General features: G+C 44.2%; 1 protein-coding gene across 1 annotated transcript; it reads right to left on the bottom strand.

Annotated features, from left to right (window-relative positions):
* Positions 1-4864: 4864 nt before the first annotated feature.
* Positions 4865-19294, bottom strand: exosc2 (exosome component 2). Its single transcript, XM_078227574.1, has 9 exons — positions 18915-19294; positions 15015-15116; positions 13755-13800; positions 11530-11619; positions 10313-10378; positions 8010-8078; positions 6909-7085; positions 5674-5802; positions 4865-5005 (listed from the first exon to the last, which is right to left on the bottom strand). Exons 1-9 carry the CDS (start codon positions 19028-19030, stop codon positions 4925-4927), a joined length of 876 nt encoding a protein of 291 aa, XP_078083700.1. The 5' UTR covers positions 19031-19294; the 3' UTR covers positions 4865-4924.
* Positions 19295-19855: the final 561 nt, after the last annotated feature.

The following is a 19855-nucleotide window of genomic DNA, read 5'->3' as shown; positions in this document are numbered from 1 at the left end:
AAACCTGTTGGACTTTAACCTGGTGTTGTGAGACTTCTTACTATGCCCACCCCAGTCCAACGCCGACATCTCCTGACTGAGGGCAGTGGAAGGAATTTCAATATTAACTAGCAGGGGAGGGGGACTAATCGGAATAGACTGGCAGAGGGTCGAATGCTGTATGAATCTATCTTTTTTTTTGTATTCATTTTTTGGAATTGTTTCATAGAATTATAGAATCCCTACAGTGCAGGAAGAGGCCATTTGGCCCATCGAGTCTGCACTGACCACAATCTCACCAAGGCCCTATTCCCGAAACCCCAGATATTTACCCTGCTAATCCCCTGACACGAGGGACAATTTAGCATAGCCAATCAACCCAACCCGCACATCTTTGGACTGTTGGAGGAAACTGGAGCACCCGGAGGAAACCCACGCAGCCACGGGGAGAATGTGCAGACTCCGCACAGACAGTGATCCGAGGCCGGAATTAAACCTGTGATGCAGCAGTGCTAACCAGTGTGCCACTGATACCTCATGCCATCCCACAGCATGGGATTTTTATTTTTAAACGTATATCGGGGATGACTTTCAGCCTTTGGGTTAAACGAATGACGAAAGTTGTTGTGAAATTTTCTTATTGAAATGGGGAAGCACTGCCTGGAGAGGAGTCGACGTCAGCTCATACGCAAATAATCTCATCTTGATGTGTGTTTCATTACATGACAATGTGCCTCATTAGCTCAAATCAGTTGCTCATTGCTGCAAACTAGATAATAAGATGAGGGCATTTATTTGCAACATGCCACAATACGAAAGGGAAACTTCTTACATTGGGTTTCAATAGTTTAACTGCAGTCCCCATAGGTGGATCTTATCCCCATGGTATGGGATCTGTATTTTCTGTATAACTACCCATACAGAATCGCACATCAGACTTTAGCAATGGCTTCACTTACTCACTGCTAATTGGATTTGTCACACTGTTGACTTCACTACCAGACTCATTGAGTGAGGTTCCCTTGGCCATGTGGCCCTGTCACTAATACATACTCACCTCCTGACCTTTCAATCACTCCTTCGTTGCTACTCTTTACTCAGGTAAAACCCTCACTCTCTCAGCCCCTGGTACAGCCTGAAATCCACTTCCTCGCTCTAACACAATGTCATTTGAAAAGGGGACAGGAATGGTTTACATCATTGCAACACTCCTCTTCTGAAGCCCTCATACTTTCAAACTAGCGCCCCTTTCCAAGGTTGTTGAAAGTGTATTATCGCCCCCCCCCCCCAAATCCATAGAAATCATGGAAACCCTACAGTACAGAAAGAGGCCATTCGGCCCATCGAGTCTGCACCGACCACAATCCCACCCAGGCCCTACCCCCATATCCCTACATATTTACCCACCAATCCCTCTAACCTACACATCTCAGGACACCAAGGGCAATTTTTAGCATAGCCAATCAACCTAACCCGCACATCATTCGGATTGTGGGAGGAAACCGGAGCACCCGGAGGAAACCCACGCAGACACGAGGAGAATGTGCAAACTTCACACAGACAGTGACCCAAGCCGGGAATCGAACTCAAGTCCCTGGAGCTGTGAAGCAGCAGTGCTAACCACTGTGCTACCGTGCCGCCCATCTATACCTTTCCCCCAGTTCTATGTTTCAATCTCTCCAGTCAGATTTCCAGCACTAGCACAACCCCAGTCATTGTCTGTGACTGCTACCACAGTTCACAATGTCTCTGACTTCTCCAGTCTCGGAGAACACTCAACCATACCGCTCTTCCCCCTTACCTCTCTGCATTGTTGGAACTGCTGTCCTTCAGTTTAATGGCAATGATTCCTCAGTACAATTAAAAGAGGTCACCCAATATCTCATTCAACATTTTAACACTTAATACCACTAAAAACAGATTGTCTGTTTTTTATTTATCCCATTGTTGGTTGTGGGATTTTGTTGGGAGTAAATTGGCTGCTGAGTTTACCTTCAAAAATAATTTGATTCTGAAATATATTGAGCTTGTCTCAGCAGCATAGTGGTTATCACTGCTGCCTCACAGCGCCAGGGGCCTGGGATCAATTCCAACATTGGGTGACTGTGTGGAGTTTGCAGGTTCTCCCCGTCTGCGTGGGTTTCCTCCGGGTGCTCCGGTTTCCTCCCACAGTCCGAAAGGTTGATTGGCCATGCTAAATTGTCCTTTAATGTCCAAAGATGTGTAGGTTAGGGGATTAGTGGGGGAAATACATGGGGTTATGGGGACAGGGCCTGGGTAAGATGCTCCGTCAGAGTCAGTGCAGACTCGATAGGTCAAATGGCCTCCTTCTGCACTGTAGGACTTAGCCTTCCATACACTGCAAAAGGCACTTTACCAATGTTAATTTTTCTATGCTTTTGAGACACACTATGTCAGATGCCTCTGACATCCATCATTATGAAGTGCTTTGAAAGGCTAATCACAGCACAAATCAATTCCAGCCTCCCGGATTACCTGGATCCACTAGTTTGCCTACCGCCACAACAGATGCCATCTCCCTGGCCCTGCACTCAAACCTGGAACACTTAGATAACAAAGACACTTCTGCCAGACTCCTATTTATTGACTACAGCTCAGCCTTCAACACCATTATTCCTACAAAACTTATCTCCGAACTCCGTGGCCTGGGTCTCAGCTCCTCCCTCTGCAACTGGATCCTGAACTTCCTAACCCAACAGCACCTCTTTCACGATCATCCTCAACACCGGTGCCCCATAAGGCTGTGTTCTCAGCCCCCTACTATACTCCTTATACACCTATGACTGTGTGGCCAAATTCCCCTCCAATTCGATTTTCAAGTTTGCTGATGACACCACCTTCGTGGATCGGGATCCCAAACAATGACGGTACAGGAATGAGATAGAGAATCTGGTGAACTGATGTGACGACAATAATCTCTCCCTCAATGTCAACAAAACAAAGGAGATTGTCAATTTCAGGAAGCATAGAGGAGAGCATGCCCCTGTCTACATCAACGGGGATGAAGTGAAAAGGGTTGAGAGTTTCAAGTTTTTAGGTGTCCGGCTCACCAAGCAGTTGTCCTGGTCCCCCCACGCCGACACTATATCAAGAAACCCCACCAAAACCTCTACTTTCTCAGGAGACTAAGGAAATTTGGCATGTCAGCTACGACTCTCACCCATTTTACAGATGCACCATAGAAAGCATTCTTTCTGGTTGTATCACAGCTTGGTCTGGGCTCCTGCTCTGCCCAAGACCGCAAGGAACTACAAAATGTCGTGAATGTAGCCCAATCCATCGCGCAAACCAGCCTCCCATCCATTGACTCTGTTTAAACTTCCCCCTGCCTCGGCAAAGCAGCCAGCATAATTAAGGACCCAACACACCCCCGATGTTCTCTCTTCCATCTACATAAGTCTGAGGTCACGTTCCAACCAACTCAAAACAGCTTCTTCCCTGCTGCCGTCAGACTTTTCAATGGACTTAGCTTGCATTAAGTTGATCTTTCTCTACACCCTAGCTATGACTGTAACATAACATTCTGCACTCTCTCCTTCTCTATGAAAGGTATGTTTTGTCGGTATAGTGTGCAAGAAACAATACTTTTCGCTGAATGCTAATACATGTGACAATAATAAATCAAATATGTTTAGAATCTAATTCCTGAATGATGTGAGGTTATTCAAGAGACAGATGCAGTGATTTGGGAGGAGAGAAAAAAGCTTGGGAGCAATGAGCTTTGAGCCTCCCTTCTGAAATAAACCTCTTGAAATAGCAGACCAAATAATATAAGGGATGACGAATTCATTCATTGATAACAACACCAATTTGGTGAGAAAGAGAGGACACTAATTACAGATACTTGATCTGTATTCCTCAGAGGACAGATGGGTTACTGCTTCCATTCTGGTTCATTGCAGGCCAAGGCTGGTGAATTTTATGCAGGCCACAATACTCCTTCCGATCCACACCATAAGATACAATCTACCTACCCCACCAATAAAGGTTCCCTGTGTCTGTCAATGCATCAAAATTAAAGTTCTCATCCTTGTTTCCAAATCTCTCTGTTGCCTCATCCATAGAACCATAGAAAATTACAGCTCAGAAACAGGCCTTTTGGCCCTTCTTGTCTGTGCCGAACCATTTTATGCCTAGTCCCACTGACCTGCACTTGGACCATATCCCTCCACACCCCTCTCCTCCATGAACCCGTCCAAGTTTTTCTTAAATGTTAAAAGTGACCCCGCATTTACCACTTTATCCGGCAGCTCATTCCACACTCCCACCACTCTGCGTGAAGAAGCCCCCCCTAATATTCCCTTTAAACTTTTCTCCTTTCACCCTTAACCCATGCCCTCTGGTTTTTTTCTCCCCTAGCCTCAGCGGAAAAAGCCTGCTCGCATTCACTCTATCTATACCCATCAAAATCTTATACACCTCTATCAAATCTCCCCTCAATCTTCTATGCTCCAGGGAATAAAGTCCCAACCTATTCAATCTCTTGTCCATCTCTGTGTCCTCCTCCAGCCCTTCAACCTTCTTGTTGTATCAGCACTCCTCTACTTCTGGCCTCTTGTGTATCCCTGATTGCCATCATGCCACTATGACAGTTGTGCTTTTCGCTATCTCATCCCCAAGCTCTGACATTTCCTTCCCAAAGTCTCTCCTCCTCTTGTAGGACAAACCACCTCTTTGAATAAGCTTTTGGTCACCTGTCCGATGTCTCCTTGTTCAGCCTGGTGTCAGTGTTTTGTTTGATAATGTTCCTGTAAAGCACCTTGGTTAATTTTGCTACGTTAAAGGTGATATGGTAATGCAGTTGTTGTTTTCATTGCATAAGGGTCATTTGTGTTTTCTGTAACTCAAGAAACAAAGCCAGTCTCTATTGTAAAGTTTTATTCAAAATATATTACAGAGAAATTAAAAAATGCCTGTGCTCACGTCATCCTTCCTGATCAATGAGACGTTGTCTTGTCTCCATCACTATCTCTTCCATTATTTCAGGTTTCAGGATGTCTTTAATCTGCAATGAGATCAGACAGATGGGCAAGCGGAATTTACCCTGGACAAAACATTCCCCGAAATGAACATTCAATCACTGCAATGGAAGAAAACACAAAGGCTGGGGGCAAAGCAGTGCAAGATAAAACTGCTCAGTCTCTAGCGGACCGAATACAACAGGGTCCGTCAATCACTGACTTTGAAAGGTGCTTAAATGATTCAGAGAGCCTATATAGACACATTACTGACATGCAGTCAAGCAGTTCCATTAAAGTGTATTTTCTCTTAACAACTGCTAACAGACCTACTGTATATTTGCAACAGACACAGGCATAGAAAGGCAGACAGTGACTGCTCTATAAGAAATTATGTTTCTAAGTAAAGCCCAACTATAAATTAGTGACCAGCGTGATCACACAAGAGCACGTGTGCCTTCTCCTCTCCTATAACAACAGTATTTATAGCAAACAAGTCTAAAACTCCCTTAAACTAACGGAGAAGGAAATTTGAAAGAAGAACATTAAGTGTTTAAACAATAACATTGCTAAGAATAATACCTAAGCTATAAAGAAAATTGCTAATTGGAGCAAAGTGTTACAGGACGAGCTTCCAAACTGAGAAAACTATATGAATGCAAAAGCTGAAGACATTAAAAGTTTAAAATCCTTCAGAGCTAGCTGGAAACATTACCTGTTGACTCAGTGAAGCCTCATAGCTATACAGAACACTGGTATCATACAACAGCATCTTGTGAATGTTCAGGGCAATGATACAGTTGCGGAGTCGAGAGATCACCTCTCTGTCTGATAAAGGAACTGGCTGCAATCAGAAGCACAGACATTTTAGATTGAGTTGTTCTTACAAAGCCTTTACAATTAAAGTAACATTGCAGTAAATCAGCCCAGGTTAACACACACAATAATTTTAAACAGTTGAATCCGACTTAAAAATGAGGCTCTACAATAAATGACATCGCCAGATTGAATTGAAAAGCAAATCCCAGAGTTGATAATACACAGGAGACTGTATCTGAAAGCCATGGCTCTGTAAGTAGCCCTATTGCCTCTACACCAGAGGGTTCAAGTCTCACTCCAGTCACCTGAGAGTTTAGACCGACACTCCCAATGCACTACTGAGGGAGGGCACAGTAAGAAGTCTTACAAAACCAGGTTTATTTGGTATCACGAGCTTTTGGAGCGCTGCTCCTTTATCAGGTGAGTGAGGAAGGAGCAGTGCTCCGAAAGCTCGTGATTCCAAATAAACCTGTTGGACTTTTAACCTGGTGTTCTGAGACTTCTGACTGTGCCCGCCCCAGTCCAACGCCGGCATCTCCACATTATGGCTACTGAGGGAGGGTTGACTATCGGGGCTGCTGTCTTTTGGAGAAGATATTAAACCAAATCTCCATCTACTCTCTTAGATAGATATGAAAAACTTGCAGCATTAAAGAGCAGGGAATCTGGTGTACTGGCCAATATTTATTCCTTAAACAACATAGTTGAAAAGATTACTTGGCTGTTACCATATTTCTATTTGTGAGACCTTTCAGAGTGTAAATTCACTGCTATGTTTAAGATCTCATTTGAAAGATGGCATTTCCAGGAGTGCTGTGCTCGAACCCATCTCCTTCTGACTCAGAGGTGGTAGTGCGTAGCCACTGAGCACACCCGACACACTCAATAAGGAGCATGATTGATCAGAGGTTGTACTGCTGGAGGTTTTACTCTTAGTTTCTTTTTTAAGAGGCATGCAGGACCCAAGAACTACCTTGAAAATCATCCAACTGGAACGTTCTGGCAAGTCCAAACTGTCCCCTCCCCTTGTCCCCATCCCCCTGTCCCCTTCCCACCCTCTACCCTTCCCTCCTCCCTCCCCCTCCATCCCCTCCTCCCTCCTAACTTCCAAGCACACGTCCAATGCCTCACCTCCAAATTAGTCACAAATCCTCCTGCCTCATCATCTTTCTGTTCCATGATTGGATAAATCCAGATGTAGCCGTTATTTCCGAGGATGATGGCAGCTCCACAGGGCAGGTTGTGAAAGTGAGTCTTTCGACGTTTTACGAGTGAAGGGGAGACCTGCACCAGCGTCCCCTGGCCCAGCTGATCATGGAAAAGCAAAACAGATATAGGAATTATAAACATGCCATACAGCAGAAAAGAGTAGAATTCATCCACACACAAGCCCTGTAAGTAATTTACAGCAGCAATTTGGCATCATAGAATAGTACAACACAGACCATTCACCCATCGAGTATACAATACAAAGAGCTATCCAATTAGTCCCACTCCTCTGCTCTTTCCCCCATAAACCTGGAAAACTTTCTCTTTCGTATTGATCTAATTCCACCTTAAAAGGTCACCATTCAATTGTATCCAGCACCCTCTCAGACAGTGCACTCCAAACTCCAATCACTTGTTGTCTAAAGTTTTTCCACATGTCGCCTCTGGTTCTTTTCAATAATCTTAAAGCGGATTTGTTCCAATGACTGGCCACATATGTGTCTGGTAGATTTAGGCAGGCCCATGGTTTAGCAAATCCTTCAGTCGTTGAAATAGACATTTTATAAAACAGCTGCATAACAGACAATCCAAAATCATTACACTGGTTCAGTCCAGAAATGTCTCAATTTTGAATTTTCACTCATGTTCAGTCCCTCCAGGGCCTCACCCCTTCCCATCTCCAAGCTCCTCTAGCCCTACAATCTTCCAAGATCTCTATAGTCCTCCAAACCTAACTTCCTGGATTTCTATCACTTCACCACTGTTGGCCATGCCTTCAGCTAGGTCCCAAGCTCCGGAATTTCCTTCCCAAATTTCTCCACCTCTCTTCCTTTAAGACACTATTAAAACCTATTTTTGACCAAGCTTATACCTCAGTAACAAATTTTGTTGGGATAATCGATCGGATGAAGCACCATGAGATGTTTTACAAGAATAAAAGGCACAATGTAAATGCAAGTTAAAATGTTCATACAGCAGATTGTGTAAACTTGTGAATAACAGCATCACTAGAAGCTGCAGTACCTTGCCATACTTCAGACTCCTGGTGTGCAAGGATAGAGCTCCATCGGCAAACACAGCCTGTACCTCTGCCTGAGTGTGTGATAAGGAAAATCAACAATAAACAAAGGGTATTAAAAGATGTAGAACCAAGGACAGGTAAATAAAGTCGAGGTACAGATCAGACCATGATTGATTCTCCAGCCTCCCATCCATTGACTCTGTCTACACTTCCCGCTGCCTCGGAAAAGCAGCCAGCAGAATCAAGGATCCCACGCACCCCGGACATTCTCTCTTCCATCTTCTTCCGTCAGGAAAAAGGATACAAAAGTCTGAGGTCATCTACCAACCGACTCAAGTACAGCTTCTTCCCTGCTGCCATCAGACTTTTGAACGGACCTACCTCCCATTAAGTTGATCTTTCTCTACACCCTAGCTATGACAGTAACACTACATTCTGCACTCTCTCCTTTCCCTCTCTATGAACAGTATGCTTTGTTAGTATAGTGCGCAAGAAACAATACTTTTCACTGTATGTTAATACATGTGACAATAATAAATCAAATCAAATCTAACTGAATGGCTGAACAGACTTGAGGGGATGAATGGCTATCTCTTATTCTTGTGGTGGCGATGCACAGTACTGACGAGATGTCTCTCTCTAGTGATTCTCCATCGAGGGGCTTCACATTAGTGAGTGTGATGTCTGAATACTATCTGAACTCAGGATGTTCCAAGAGAGAACGTTTTTTAAAAGACTAAATTGTACCCGCCTCTATTTAATCTCTGGCACCTTGTTCCAGACACTCACCACCCTGTGTGTGAAAAAATTGCCCCTCTGGACACTTTTGTGTCTCTCTCACCTTAAACCTATGCCCTCCAGTTTTAGACTCTCCCACCTTTGGGAAAAGATATTGATTATCTAGCTAATCTATGCCCCTCATTATTTTAGACCTCTATAAGATCATCCCTCAACCTTCTACGCTCCAGAGAAAAAAGTCCCAATCTATCCAGCCTCTCCTTATAACTCAAACCATCAAGTCCCGCTAGCATCCTAGTAAATCTTTTCTGCATTCTTTCTAGTTTCATAATATCTTTTCTATAATAGGGTGACCAGAACTGTACACAGTATTCCAAGTGTGGCCGTACCAATGTCTTGTACAACTTCAACATGATGTCCCAACTCCTGTATTCAATGTTCTGACCAATGAAACCAAGCATGCCGAATGCCTTCTTCACCACCCTGTCCACCTGTGACTCCACTTTCAAGAGCTATGAGCCTGTACCCCTAGATCTCTTTATTCTATAACTTTCCAAAACGCCCTAACATTAACTGAGCAAGTCTTGCCCGAGTTCAATCGACCAAAATGCATCACCTCGCATTTATCTAAATTAAACTCCATCTGTTATTAATCAGCCCACTGGCCCAATAGATCAAGATCCCATTGCAATCCTAGATAATCTTCTTCACTGTCCACTATGCCACCAATCTTGGTGTCATCTGCAAATTTACTAACCATGCCTACTAAATTCTCATCCAAATCATTACTACAAATGACAAATAACAGTGGATCCATCACTGATCCCTGAGGCACACCCCTGGTCACAGGCCAGTTTGAAAAGCAACCCTCTGCAACCACCCTCTGGCTTGTGTCATAAAGTCAATTTTGTATCCAATTGGTTACCTCACCCTGGATCCTGTGAGATTTAACCTTATGCAACAACCTACCATGTGGTACCTTGTCAAAGGCCATGTGGACAACATCAACTGCACTGCCCTCATCTACCTTCTTGGTTACCCCTTCAAAAACTCAATCAAATTTGTGAGACATGATTTTCCACTCACAAAGCCATGCTGACTGTCCCTAATCAGTTCTTGCGTCTCTAAATGCCTGTAGATCCTGTCTTTCAGAATACCTTCTAACAACTTACCCACTACAGATGTGAGGCTCACTGGCCTGTAGTTCCCAGGCTTTTCCCTGCAGCCCTTTTTAAACAAAGTCACTACATTTGCCACCCTCCAATCTTCAGGCACCTCACCTGTGACTATCAATGATTCAAATATCTCTGCTAGGGGACCTGCAATTTCCTCCCTAGCCTCCCACAGTGTCCTGGGATACACTACATCAAGTCCCGGGGATTTATCTACCTTGATGCACTTTAAGACTTCCAGCATCTCCTAGAATGGCAGCCTGTAGGTCTGACCTGCTGCTCATTTAAATCAGTGGGCAGTGGCGCAGGGTTTACTGAAGAAGCTCACATCACATCAGCACCCCGTGGAGAAATCAGCCCCACACAAACTCCATGTTGGCCAGTGAAAAGGATACACTGATCAGGTCTCCCTCTTGCAGGTAATCCCTCATCATCAGCTCGTCCTCAGCAGATCTTCTTCTCTGTAAGGAGACAAAGTTTATGAAAGGGGAAGAGGAAATGAGAGCACATTCAGCCCCAGAGAAATGCCTGGACAAGCAAAATACTGAGGATGCTGGAAATCTGAAATAAAAACAGAAGATGCTAAACAGTCAGGCAGGTCTGTGGTGAGGGAGACCGAGTCAATGTTTCGAGTCCAATGTGACTCTTCAGAACTCATTGGTTCTGCCACAGATGCTGCCAGACCTGCTGAGATTTGCGAGCATTTTCTGTTTTTATATTAGCCAGCTTCAATACTATGAGAAGCCACACAGCATTTAAGCAGCCTTGAATCGAGAAATGAGACTGAGAAATTCTGCTGGGCAAGGTTCTGATGGAATGAAACAGGAAGCAGGGCTCCCAACAGATATTTGGGATGAATTGCTGCATTGAACTGCATGGCATCCAAAGCACACAGTACACACCACTCAGAAACCGGAGCATAAAAATCCAGACTGATACAATCCGTGCAGTATTCAGCAAGCACCGAACTGCTAGAGGTTTCGTTTTTGGGACATTAAATCTATCAGTTAGACACATCCATTATTTTCATAGAATCCATTGAATCCTACAATCCCTACATTGCAGAAGGAGACCTTTGGGCCCATCAAGTCTGCACCGACCACAATCCCACCCCCAGACTCTATTCCCGTAACCCCACATATTTACCCTGCTAATCCCCTGACACTAAGGGGCAATTTAGCATGGCCAATCAACCTAATCCGCACATCTTTGGACTGTGGGAGGAAACCGGAGCACCCGGAGGAAACCCACGCAGACACGGGGAGAATGTACAAACTCCGCACAGACAGTGACCTGAGGCCGGAATTGAACCCAGATCCCTAGTGCTGTGAATCAGCAGTGCTAACCACTGTGCCATCATGCCGCCCTAACGTTTTGAACAGTAGAGGGTGTTCTGACCAATATTTATCCCTCAACAAATATTACTAAAACACATTATCCAGTCAATATCACATTGCTGTTTACGGGAGCTGTCTGTGCATAGATTGGCTGCCACATACCTGGAGTTACAACAGCAACTACATTTCAAAAAGTACTTCATTGAGGCTGCAATGCGCTTTGAAACATCCTGAGGTAATGAAAGGTGCTAGAGAAATGCAAGTATTTTACTCACCAGTTCCCCTCCAGGAAGGTTAACAGATGAGAGAAGCAACACAGAGTCCAGTCTGGCGTTGGTCTCCACTTTCCATCGCTTCTGCTGTACCTACAATTATTGAGGAAGGTTCAGTTACATTGTTGTAGGACTCAAGCCAAGCCCTGGCCTTTCTCCAGCCTTCTTTCTCCAGACCAGAGGGTTCCTGATCCTGTGCCCAACAAAACGTGGGGGGTATGATTTACTCTAAAATATAGGCAGGGCAATGAACAACAAGCAGCTCTGTAACAGTCAGACACGCTGCATGCAGAGAGATGGTTGAGCACTTTATAGTATGGTGTGACAAAACAAGGGACAACAATTGGTGGGCAATGCAAAGCAAAAATAATTTAAATAAAGAATCTGAAGGCAGGAAGAGGGGTGACAATATAGTGGTGCTGGATGAGAGAATTCCAAAAAGGGTCCAGTACTTAGGCAACAGGTAGTAATGGTGAATCAAAAGTATTGAGGAGGATAGAGTCAAAGGGATAGAGATTATATACAGGGCGGCATGGTGGCACAGTGGTTAGCACTCCTGCCTCACAACTGTCTGTGTTGAGTCTGCACGTTCTCCCCGTGTCTGCGTGGGTTTCCTCCGGGTGCTCCGGTTTCCTCCCACAGTCCAAAGATGTGCGGGTTAGGTTGATTGACCATGCTAAATTGACCCTTAGTGTCAGGGGATTAGCAGAGTAAATATGAGGGGTTATGGGAATAGGGCCTGGGTGGGATTGCGGTTGATGCAGACTCGATGGGCCGAATGGCTTCTTTCTGCATTGGAGGGATTCTATATGCAAGGACATAGCATATAGAGGAAATTGCTGAGATAGATTGGGGTGTGTACATTAATTCACAAATGGTTAATAGTGTACAGCACAAGGAGGGAAGTGGTTAGGTTTCTCACTAAATGGAGTAGAGATTGCATCGCAGAGAAGGTAAATATTTCCAGTAGCAAATGGACGTGTTGAAATAGAGAAACTGGATTCAGCCACACAGATTTACTCAGACATGAGAAACGGTATCTGGGAAAAGCCATCTGTCAACCCAACAAAGTCCATTTTTGCAAGGATCAACCCACAACACCTTTCAATAACTTCTCTGCTTCTTTTTTTCGCTTCAGTGACCTGCCTTTATATACATATCAAAAATAAAAGCCTTCACCAGTCAGTCTTCCAAATCCCCTGTTTTAAAATCTCTGCCCTGTGTCTGAATACTTTGGTAGTCATGATGTGGATAGATTGGGTACACGGTATGTGGTACACGGTACATACTCTTGCAATTCGGCCAACGTTGTCGACCTGATACGCTGCAAGAAAGGATGTCCCGAGGCATGGTACATTGGGGAAACTATGCAGACGCTGCGACAACGGATGAATGAACACCGCTCGACAATCACCAGGCAAGACTGTTCTCTTCCTGTTGGGGAGCACTTCAGCGGTCACGGGCATTCGGCCTCTGATATTTGGGTAAGCGTTCTCCAAGGCGGCCTTCGCGACACACGACAGCGCAGAGTCGCTGAGCAGAAACTGATAGCCAAGTTCCGCACACACGAGGACGGCCTCAACCGGGATATTGGGTTCATGTCACACTATTTGTAACCCCCACAGTTGCCTAGACCTGCAGAGTTTCACTGGCTGTCTTGTCTGGAGACAATACACATCTTTTTAGCCTGTCTTGATGCTCTCTCCACTCACATTGTTTTGTTTCTTAAAGACTTGGTTAGCTGTAAGTATTCACATTCCAACCATTATTCACGTAAATTGAGTTTGTGTCTTTATATGCTCTGTTTGTGAACAGAATTCCCACTCACCTGAAGAAGGGGCTTAGAGTCCGAAAGCTTGTGTGGCTTTTGCTACCAAATAAACCTGTTGGATTTTAACCTGGTGTTGTTAAACTTCTTACTCTGAATACTTTACCGTAGTGATTAGTTTCCCCCAGGCAGGTTGTGCTGGGTCCCTCATCATGATGAATACTCAGCATGTCACAATTCCGATAAAAACAAAACACCCATTTCATCTCCAAGTATCTGTATTGAATTTCAAATTATCATCTTGATGCTCAGTCGAGATAGCTAATTGGCACGCAGACATGTTCACACAACCTTCACAGTTTTACCAAAAACACTTTTTTTTTTGCAATGTTCTCAGCACATGTCCTTCCTAGTAGCTAGAAGAGTTTTCCTCATACAAAACGGAGTGGTTTTAATTTACCTCTGTAATTCTGCCCACAACAACATCTCCAACTTCTCCATTGTACCTATTGAAATAAAAATTCAAAATCACTGTTATTAATCAGCTGTGTTCAAAGACATATCTTGCTTCCCGCGGCAACAACATCTCAAGTTTCTGCAAACTCCTCCAGCCCTACAGGGACTCCACATTCCTCCAGATCTAGACTCTTATACAGTCCCCACTCCTTTCACCCCACCAATGCAGTCTTTGCTGTCTAGACCTTTAGTTATGACCTCCATAAACCACTCCATCCCTCTCCCCCTATTAGATGCTGCTTTAAACCTTTCTCTTTAATCAAGAACTTAGTTGTCTGTTTCTACAGTTCAGTGTCAGATCCTGTGAAGTACCTTGGAATGTTTTACTAAGCTGTTCTTGGTTTCAGTTGGTTTATTTTTCCAGCTCAAATGCAAGTGCTTCCTTTAAATCATCAACGTAGCCACAGCTTTATGGTTTTTGTGATAAATTGGGCAATGCAATTTGCAAACCACCAGAAAAATTCTGGAACCAAAACCAATGAAAACACAATGTGACATATACAGTCACCGTAAACAAGTGACCCGATTAACAACCGTATATAGACCATGGTCCCTAAAGAGTCTTTATATTGTTAACTTGCCTTGTGACAGCAGTGCCCCAGTGGGGATGAGAAAAAAATCAGCCATGATTGATTGGCGGAGCAGACTTGATGGGCCGAGTGGCCTAATTCTGCTCCAGTGTCTTATGGTGTCACTTGAGTCAGAAGGTTGAGAGTTCAAGTCCAACTCTTGGATTTCAATATATAATCTATGCTGTCAGTCCAGTCATGGTGATACATCGCTGGAGTTTTTATCTTGTGGTTTTAAACAAGCCCCTGCCCCCTAATCCTGTCTGCCTGTTTATGTTGACAGGAAATACTTTATAACGGTTTGAAGCTTGGTGGGGGGGCAGAGGCTGGCAAAGGGAGTGAAAAATCAAAGGTGTCCTTTCCATGGAGTTAAGTCACATTGAAAAGGGGACTTACACAAGTTTTGAAAGACCTCAATATGACTTACAGAAAAGGAGCAGGGGCGTGGGACTAATTGTGTAACTCTTTCAAAAGAAACTACACAGGCACAATGGGCTGAATGGCCTCCTTTCAGATTCTAATACAGACAGTCTGTGAAACTGGAACAAAAACATTTTCTTTTCAATTGAAAAGGCTTGCCCCTCACTCAATGATCACATGCACACAGCAGAGACAATAAGTGTTGAAGACCTTGCCTTGTTTGAAGTGGCTTGACACATATCAATTTATTGACTCTTTCCACAGCCCCAGCGACCGATGCAATGAGTTTCTCATCTTCCATGTATGTGCCATGGCCTCTGGAAAAAGACAACATTTATACAATAATAGGAGTCTGCACAAAAGAAAAGAATCCAGAGCAGTTACACACTGAAGAAAGAGCATTGTTCAGTTGTTAGATTTGTCCTCTCCCAGTCAAGGGTTACTGATTGTCTCGGAGTTACTGATTCACGTCCTGGACATCGCTGCAAAAGCCCTGGGGGAGAATTCACAGGGAGGCTGAAAAAAAGAGATTTTTCATTTTCTTTGCTTTAGTCACAAAAATATTAAAAAGACAGGAAGCATTCAATTGGATAATAAAGATTGTTTTTTTTTAAATTCACTTGTTGGACATGGGCGTCGCTGGCTGGCCAGCATTTATTGCCCATCCCTAGTTGCCCTTGGAGGGTGGTTGAGAATCAACCACATTCCTGTGGATCTGGAGTCTCATGTGGGCCAGACTGGGTAAGGACATTAGTGAACCAGATGGGTTTTTCCGACAATGGTCATCAGTAGATTCTTAATTCCAGGTATTTTTTATTGAATTCAGATTCCACCATCTGCTGTGGCGGGATTCATACCCGAGTGCTCAGAACATTAGCTGAGTTTCTGGATCAATAACCTAGTGATAATACCACTAGGCCATCACCTCCCCATGAAATCACAAAGTATTTTACCGGCAACGTGAATTGTAGTCACTTGTTAACTTTAAATAAAAGATTTTTGTTATCCACAATAAACTACAAAAGGTCGTGAATGTAGCCCAATCCATCACGCAAACCAGCCTCCCATCCATTAACTCTGTCTACACTTCCCGCTGCCTCGGCAAAGCAGCCAGCATAATTACGCACCCAGGACATTCTCTCTTCCACCTTCTTCCGTCGGGAAAAAGGTACAACAGGCTGGAGGTCACGGACCAGCTGACTCAAGAACAGCTTCTTCCTGGCTCTTGTCAGACTTTTGAATGGACTTACCTTGCATTAAGTTGATCTTTCTCTACACCCGAGCTCTGACTGTAACACTACATTCTGCACTCTCTCGTTTCCTTCTCTATGAACGGTATGCTTTGTCTGCATAGCGCACAGGAAACAATACTTTTCACTGTATGCTAATACATGTGTCAATAATAAATCAAATATCGAAGGGCTTAAGGGATATGGGAAAAGTGCATGTCCAAAGATATGCGGGTTAGGTTGACTGGCCATGCTATTGCCCCTTAGTATCAAGGGGATTAACGGGGTAAACGTGGGGTTATGGGGATAGGGTGGGATTGTCGGTGTGGGCTCGATGGGCCGAATGGCCTCCTTCTACACTGTAGGGATTGATTCTATGTTCTATCTGTGTGTATGAGCTCACTAAAATGAGTAACAGGCTTGAAGGGCTAAATGGCCACCTCCTGTTCCTATGGCCCAAATTTTAACATCTTGTTGGTCTGAACTTCCCAATAAAATGTGTTGTTGTCCTTTAAAACTATTTCAACACATTTTGACATTATCATTATCTGTGACTTCTCCCTCTTCATCCCCATAAAGGTTACCATAGCAAGACTGCAGTTCTGGCAATAGGGTTAAACTACGAGGACTGGTTTAATTAGGATGTTTAAGATAATTAAAGGATTGATGGGATAAATAAAGATAAACCATTTTTTCTCGTAGCAGCAGAAGTGGGGCGGGGGAGGGAGGGAAGAGAGAGAGAGAGAAAAAAGAAGAAGGGAGGGAGGAGTGGTGGTGTGAGAGCATAACCTTAAAATTAGAGCCTGCCATTCGGGGTGATGTCAGGATGCACCTGCACACCAAAAGGTTAGTGAAAACCTGGATGCACCATCCAAAACAGGCAGCATGGTTAGCACTGCTGCCTCGCAGCATCAGGGACCCGGGTTCAATTCTGACCTTGAGTGACTGTCTGTGTGGTGCCTGCATGTTCTCCCCATGTCTGTGTGGGTCCAAAGTCCAAAGATGTGCGTGCTAGGTTGATTGGCCATGCTAAATTGCCCCTTTTTGTCATGGGGTCTAAAAGGGTAAATACATGGGGTTACAGGGAAAGGGCCTGGGTGGGATTGTTGTCGGTGCAGGCTCAGATTGGCCATAATTTGAACAGATGGGCTGAATGGCCTTCTTTTGCACTGTAGGGATTCTTTGAAGATGCTGAAGCTAGGGTGCCAATTGAAAATTTCACAACTGAGATTGGTAGATTTTTGGTAGAAACAGGGGTAGGCCATTCAGCCCATCTGTTCAAATTATGGCCAATCTGTGTCTAAACATTGTCCATCTACCTTAGCTCCATATCCTTTGGTGAGCATAAATCTAATCTCAAATTTGAAGTTATTAAATCATAATTTCTGAATTGTTTAGTTCTAATGTTAAGATTCTCTCACTTCTGGAAAACTGAATTAAAAATTACAGGAACAAGGCAGATAGATAAGAGTTAGATGCAGATTGACAAAGGCCCACAAACAGACTGCAGCATCGGGGAACAGAGGGAAATGTGAACTCTGACTCCCAAAGCCCCACCAGTGGAAATATTCTCTCTGCCTCTATCCCAATGAACCACTTCCATAATCTTTCAAAGTCATTGTTGGCCCAATATGCTCGCCACTCACAGCAGATTGGTGCTCTTGACTTTTAGAGCGACAGAATATGATGCACAGGATAATAACGGAAGAACCTGACTTTGTTTAGTTGTTGATTTTCACAAAACAGTTGAAGTACCTGACCGACAGATATCATTGCATGCCTGCCAATGAAAGTTTAATGTGCAATTTTAGCAAAATAAGTGGTGCAGCAAATTTCAAATATGCTCAACTTTCACCGAAATAGATGTTGATACTGTTGAAATGAGTGATATTGCTTTACAAGAGGAGATTTCAGGAGGGTAGCCACAAGCTAGAGGTCTATTAAATGTAGATGCAGGAAAGCAAGACAGGAGTCAGAGCACATAAGCAATTTGTTGATTCTTTTTCCTCACTGAGTCTTCGAATGTATCAATTCCGATTTTTTTGAAATCGGGACAATTTATTCTTGAAAAAAATGTGTTCTACAAAAGACTGGAGCACGCCATCAGAAATCAAACAGCTCGGTTAACAGATTGTCACCACCCTTTGAGTTTGCTTTGCAGACCAGTTGGGTTGCAAAACCTATTCGAAGCTGTTCCCACAGTGGCTAGGACTGCTGCCTCACAGCGACAGGGATGCAGATTTGATTCCTGGCTTAGGTCACTGTCTGTGTGGAGTTTGCACGTTCTCCCCGTGTCTGCGTGGGTTTCCTCCGGGTGCTCCAGTTTCCTCCCACAGTCCAAAGATGTGCGGGTTAGGTGGATTGGCCATGCTAAAATTGCCCCTTAGTGTCAGGGCGACTAGCTAGGGTAAATGCATGGGGTTTATGGAGATAGGAGCTGGGTGCGATTGTGGTCGGTGCAGATTCAATGAACCGAATGGCCCCCTTCTGCATTGTAGGTTCTATGAGTGGATAACACTGATGTAAACTCTTTTCTAAAAGAGTTCATGTCTGATCAGTCTTTCCTGATATTTATAACCTCTCATTTCAGGTACCAATCCGCCCCCTGCAATTCTGCACCTTCTCCATGTGGTTGAGGCCAGGACTGTCCACAGTGACTGCAGCTGTGCTAAATACCACCAGATGCTGAGTGTGTCCAGTTGTTGCACATTCATTTATATTTATGAAGATCGGATTTGAACCGTTATTACAGCTATGAACCGTCGATAAAAGTAATTTAAAGCCACAGGCCGAGTACTCGCCGCCTCCACACGTTTGATTTCCTGCTCTCTCGCTTCACTGTCACCTTTTAAACCATACTTTACCTCATGCTTTTTATAGTTTTACCTCATGAAGCCGGTATCGGTGGTGATGGTGTCTCCCGGTGACACCAGGTGTTTACCGACGTCCGCCGAGAGGGAGACGCGCTTTCGCGCCGCTGCTAATCGAATATCCACCGCCATCTTTTAGACTGGCAGCGCCCCATTCGTCCCCGGTTATAACCACCGCGCCATTTTTAATGCTGGCAAGTCAGCTCAAGACAAAGACTGTAACGCCGTCTTTCATATTGGCAGGCAACGTTAATTGATTGCGACTACATTTGACATCTTTAGCACTGGCGAGTGTCCTGCCAGTAAATCAAAAAATAAAATACTGCGGATGCTGGAACACTGAAATAAGAACAAAAATATTCAGCATGTCTGTCAGCATCTGCGTAGAAAAAAGACAGAATGAATGTGTCAGGTCATGAACTATGTTCATCATATTTAACTCTGAGTGATATGTTCGCCATGTTTAATGCTGGCAATCCGCTACCAGCCGCTGCCATGTTTCATATTGGCAAACCGCCATGTTGTGCTTCCGTCGCCATCTTTGTTACTGGCAGATGATTGATTTCGTCCCACTGCCACCGTCGCTTTAATTGGCAAACCGGGTTTCTCGGCTCCCTCTCAGCAACGGGGCGCCGACTTTTGGACGATGTCGCCGTCCGACTCTTCGATGGACTTGACTGAGATAGCGGGCGTATTGTTGCCCAAGTGGTATTGCAACACGTTTTTCTCAACAATAAAGTGATTCGATCGGTCTCCCCGGCGTCTGGAAATGGTGGGCGCCGCCATTTTGAGTCCACAGCCAAACCTGAACATGGTCTTCATGTTCATCATTCTTTAATCTGACAAAACATTGTCGAATGTTGTACACGTATTAGTTTCAGATCCAGAGGTTTGACCTTAGCCCAACATATTCTCTAACTCAACATACTCCCTAGCTATCCATAATACCCACAAAAA

The sequence above is a fragment of the Mustelus asterias genome, chromosome 13, assembly GCF_964213995.1.
Source record: "Mustelus asterias chromosome 13, sMusAst1.hap1.1, whole genome shotgun sequence".
NCBI classification, from domain to species: domain Eukaryota; kingdom Metazoa; phylum Chordata; class Chondrichthyes; order Carcharhiniformes; family Triakidae; genus Mustelus; species Mustelus asterias.
Note: the sequence above shows the minus strand (reverse complement) of the source record. Positions and strands in the feature narration are given on the sequence as shown.

What these genes read in the sequence shown, in the direction of transcription:
- exosc2 (XM_078227574.1), bottom strand. Translation starts at nt 19,030, where the DNA reads ATGGCGGTGGATATTCGATTAGCAGCGGCGCGAAAGCGCGTCTCCCTC. An exon ending in TTGTGGGCAGAATTACAGAG is followed by an intron (nt 11,620 to 13,754) that starts GTAAATTAAAAC and finishes CAATAATTGTAG; the next exon opens with GTACAGCAGAAGCGATGGAA. An exon ending in ACCTTCCTGGAGGGGAACTG is followed by an intron (nt 10,379 to 11,529) that starts GTGAGTAAAATA and finishes GTCTCCTTACAG; the next exon opens with AGAAGAAGATCTGCTGAGGA.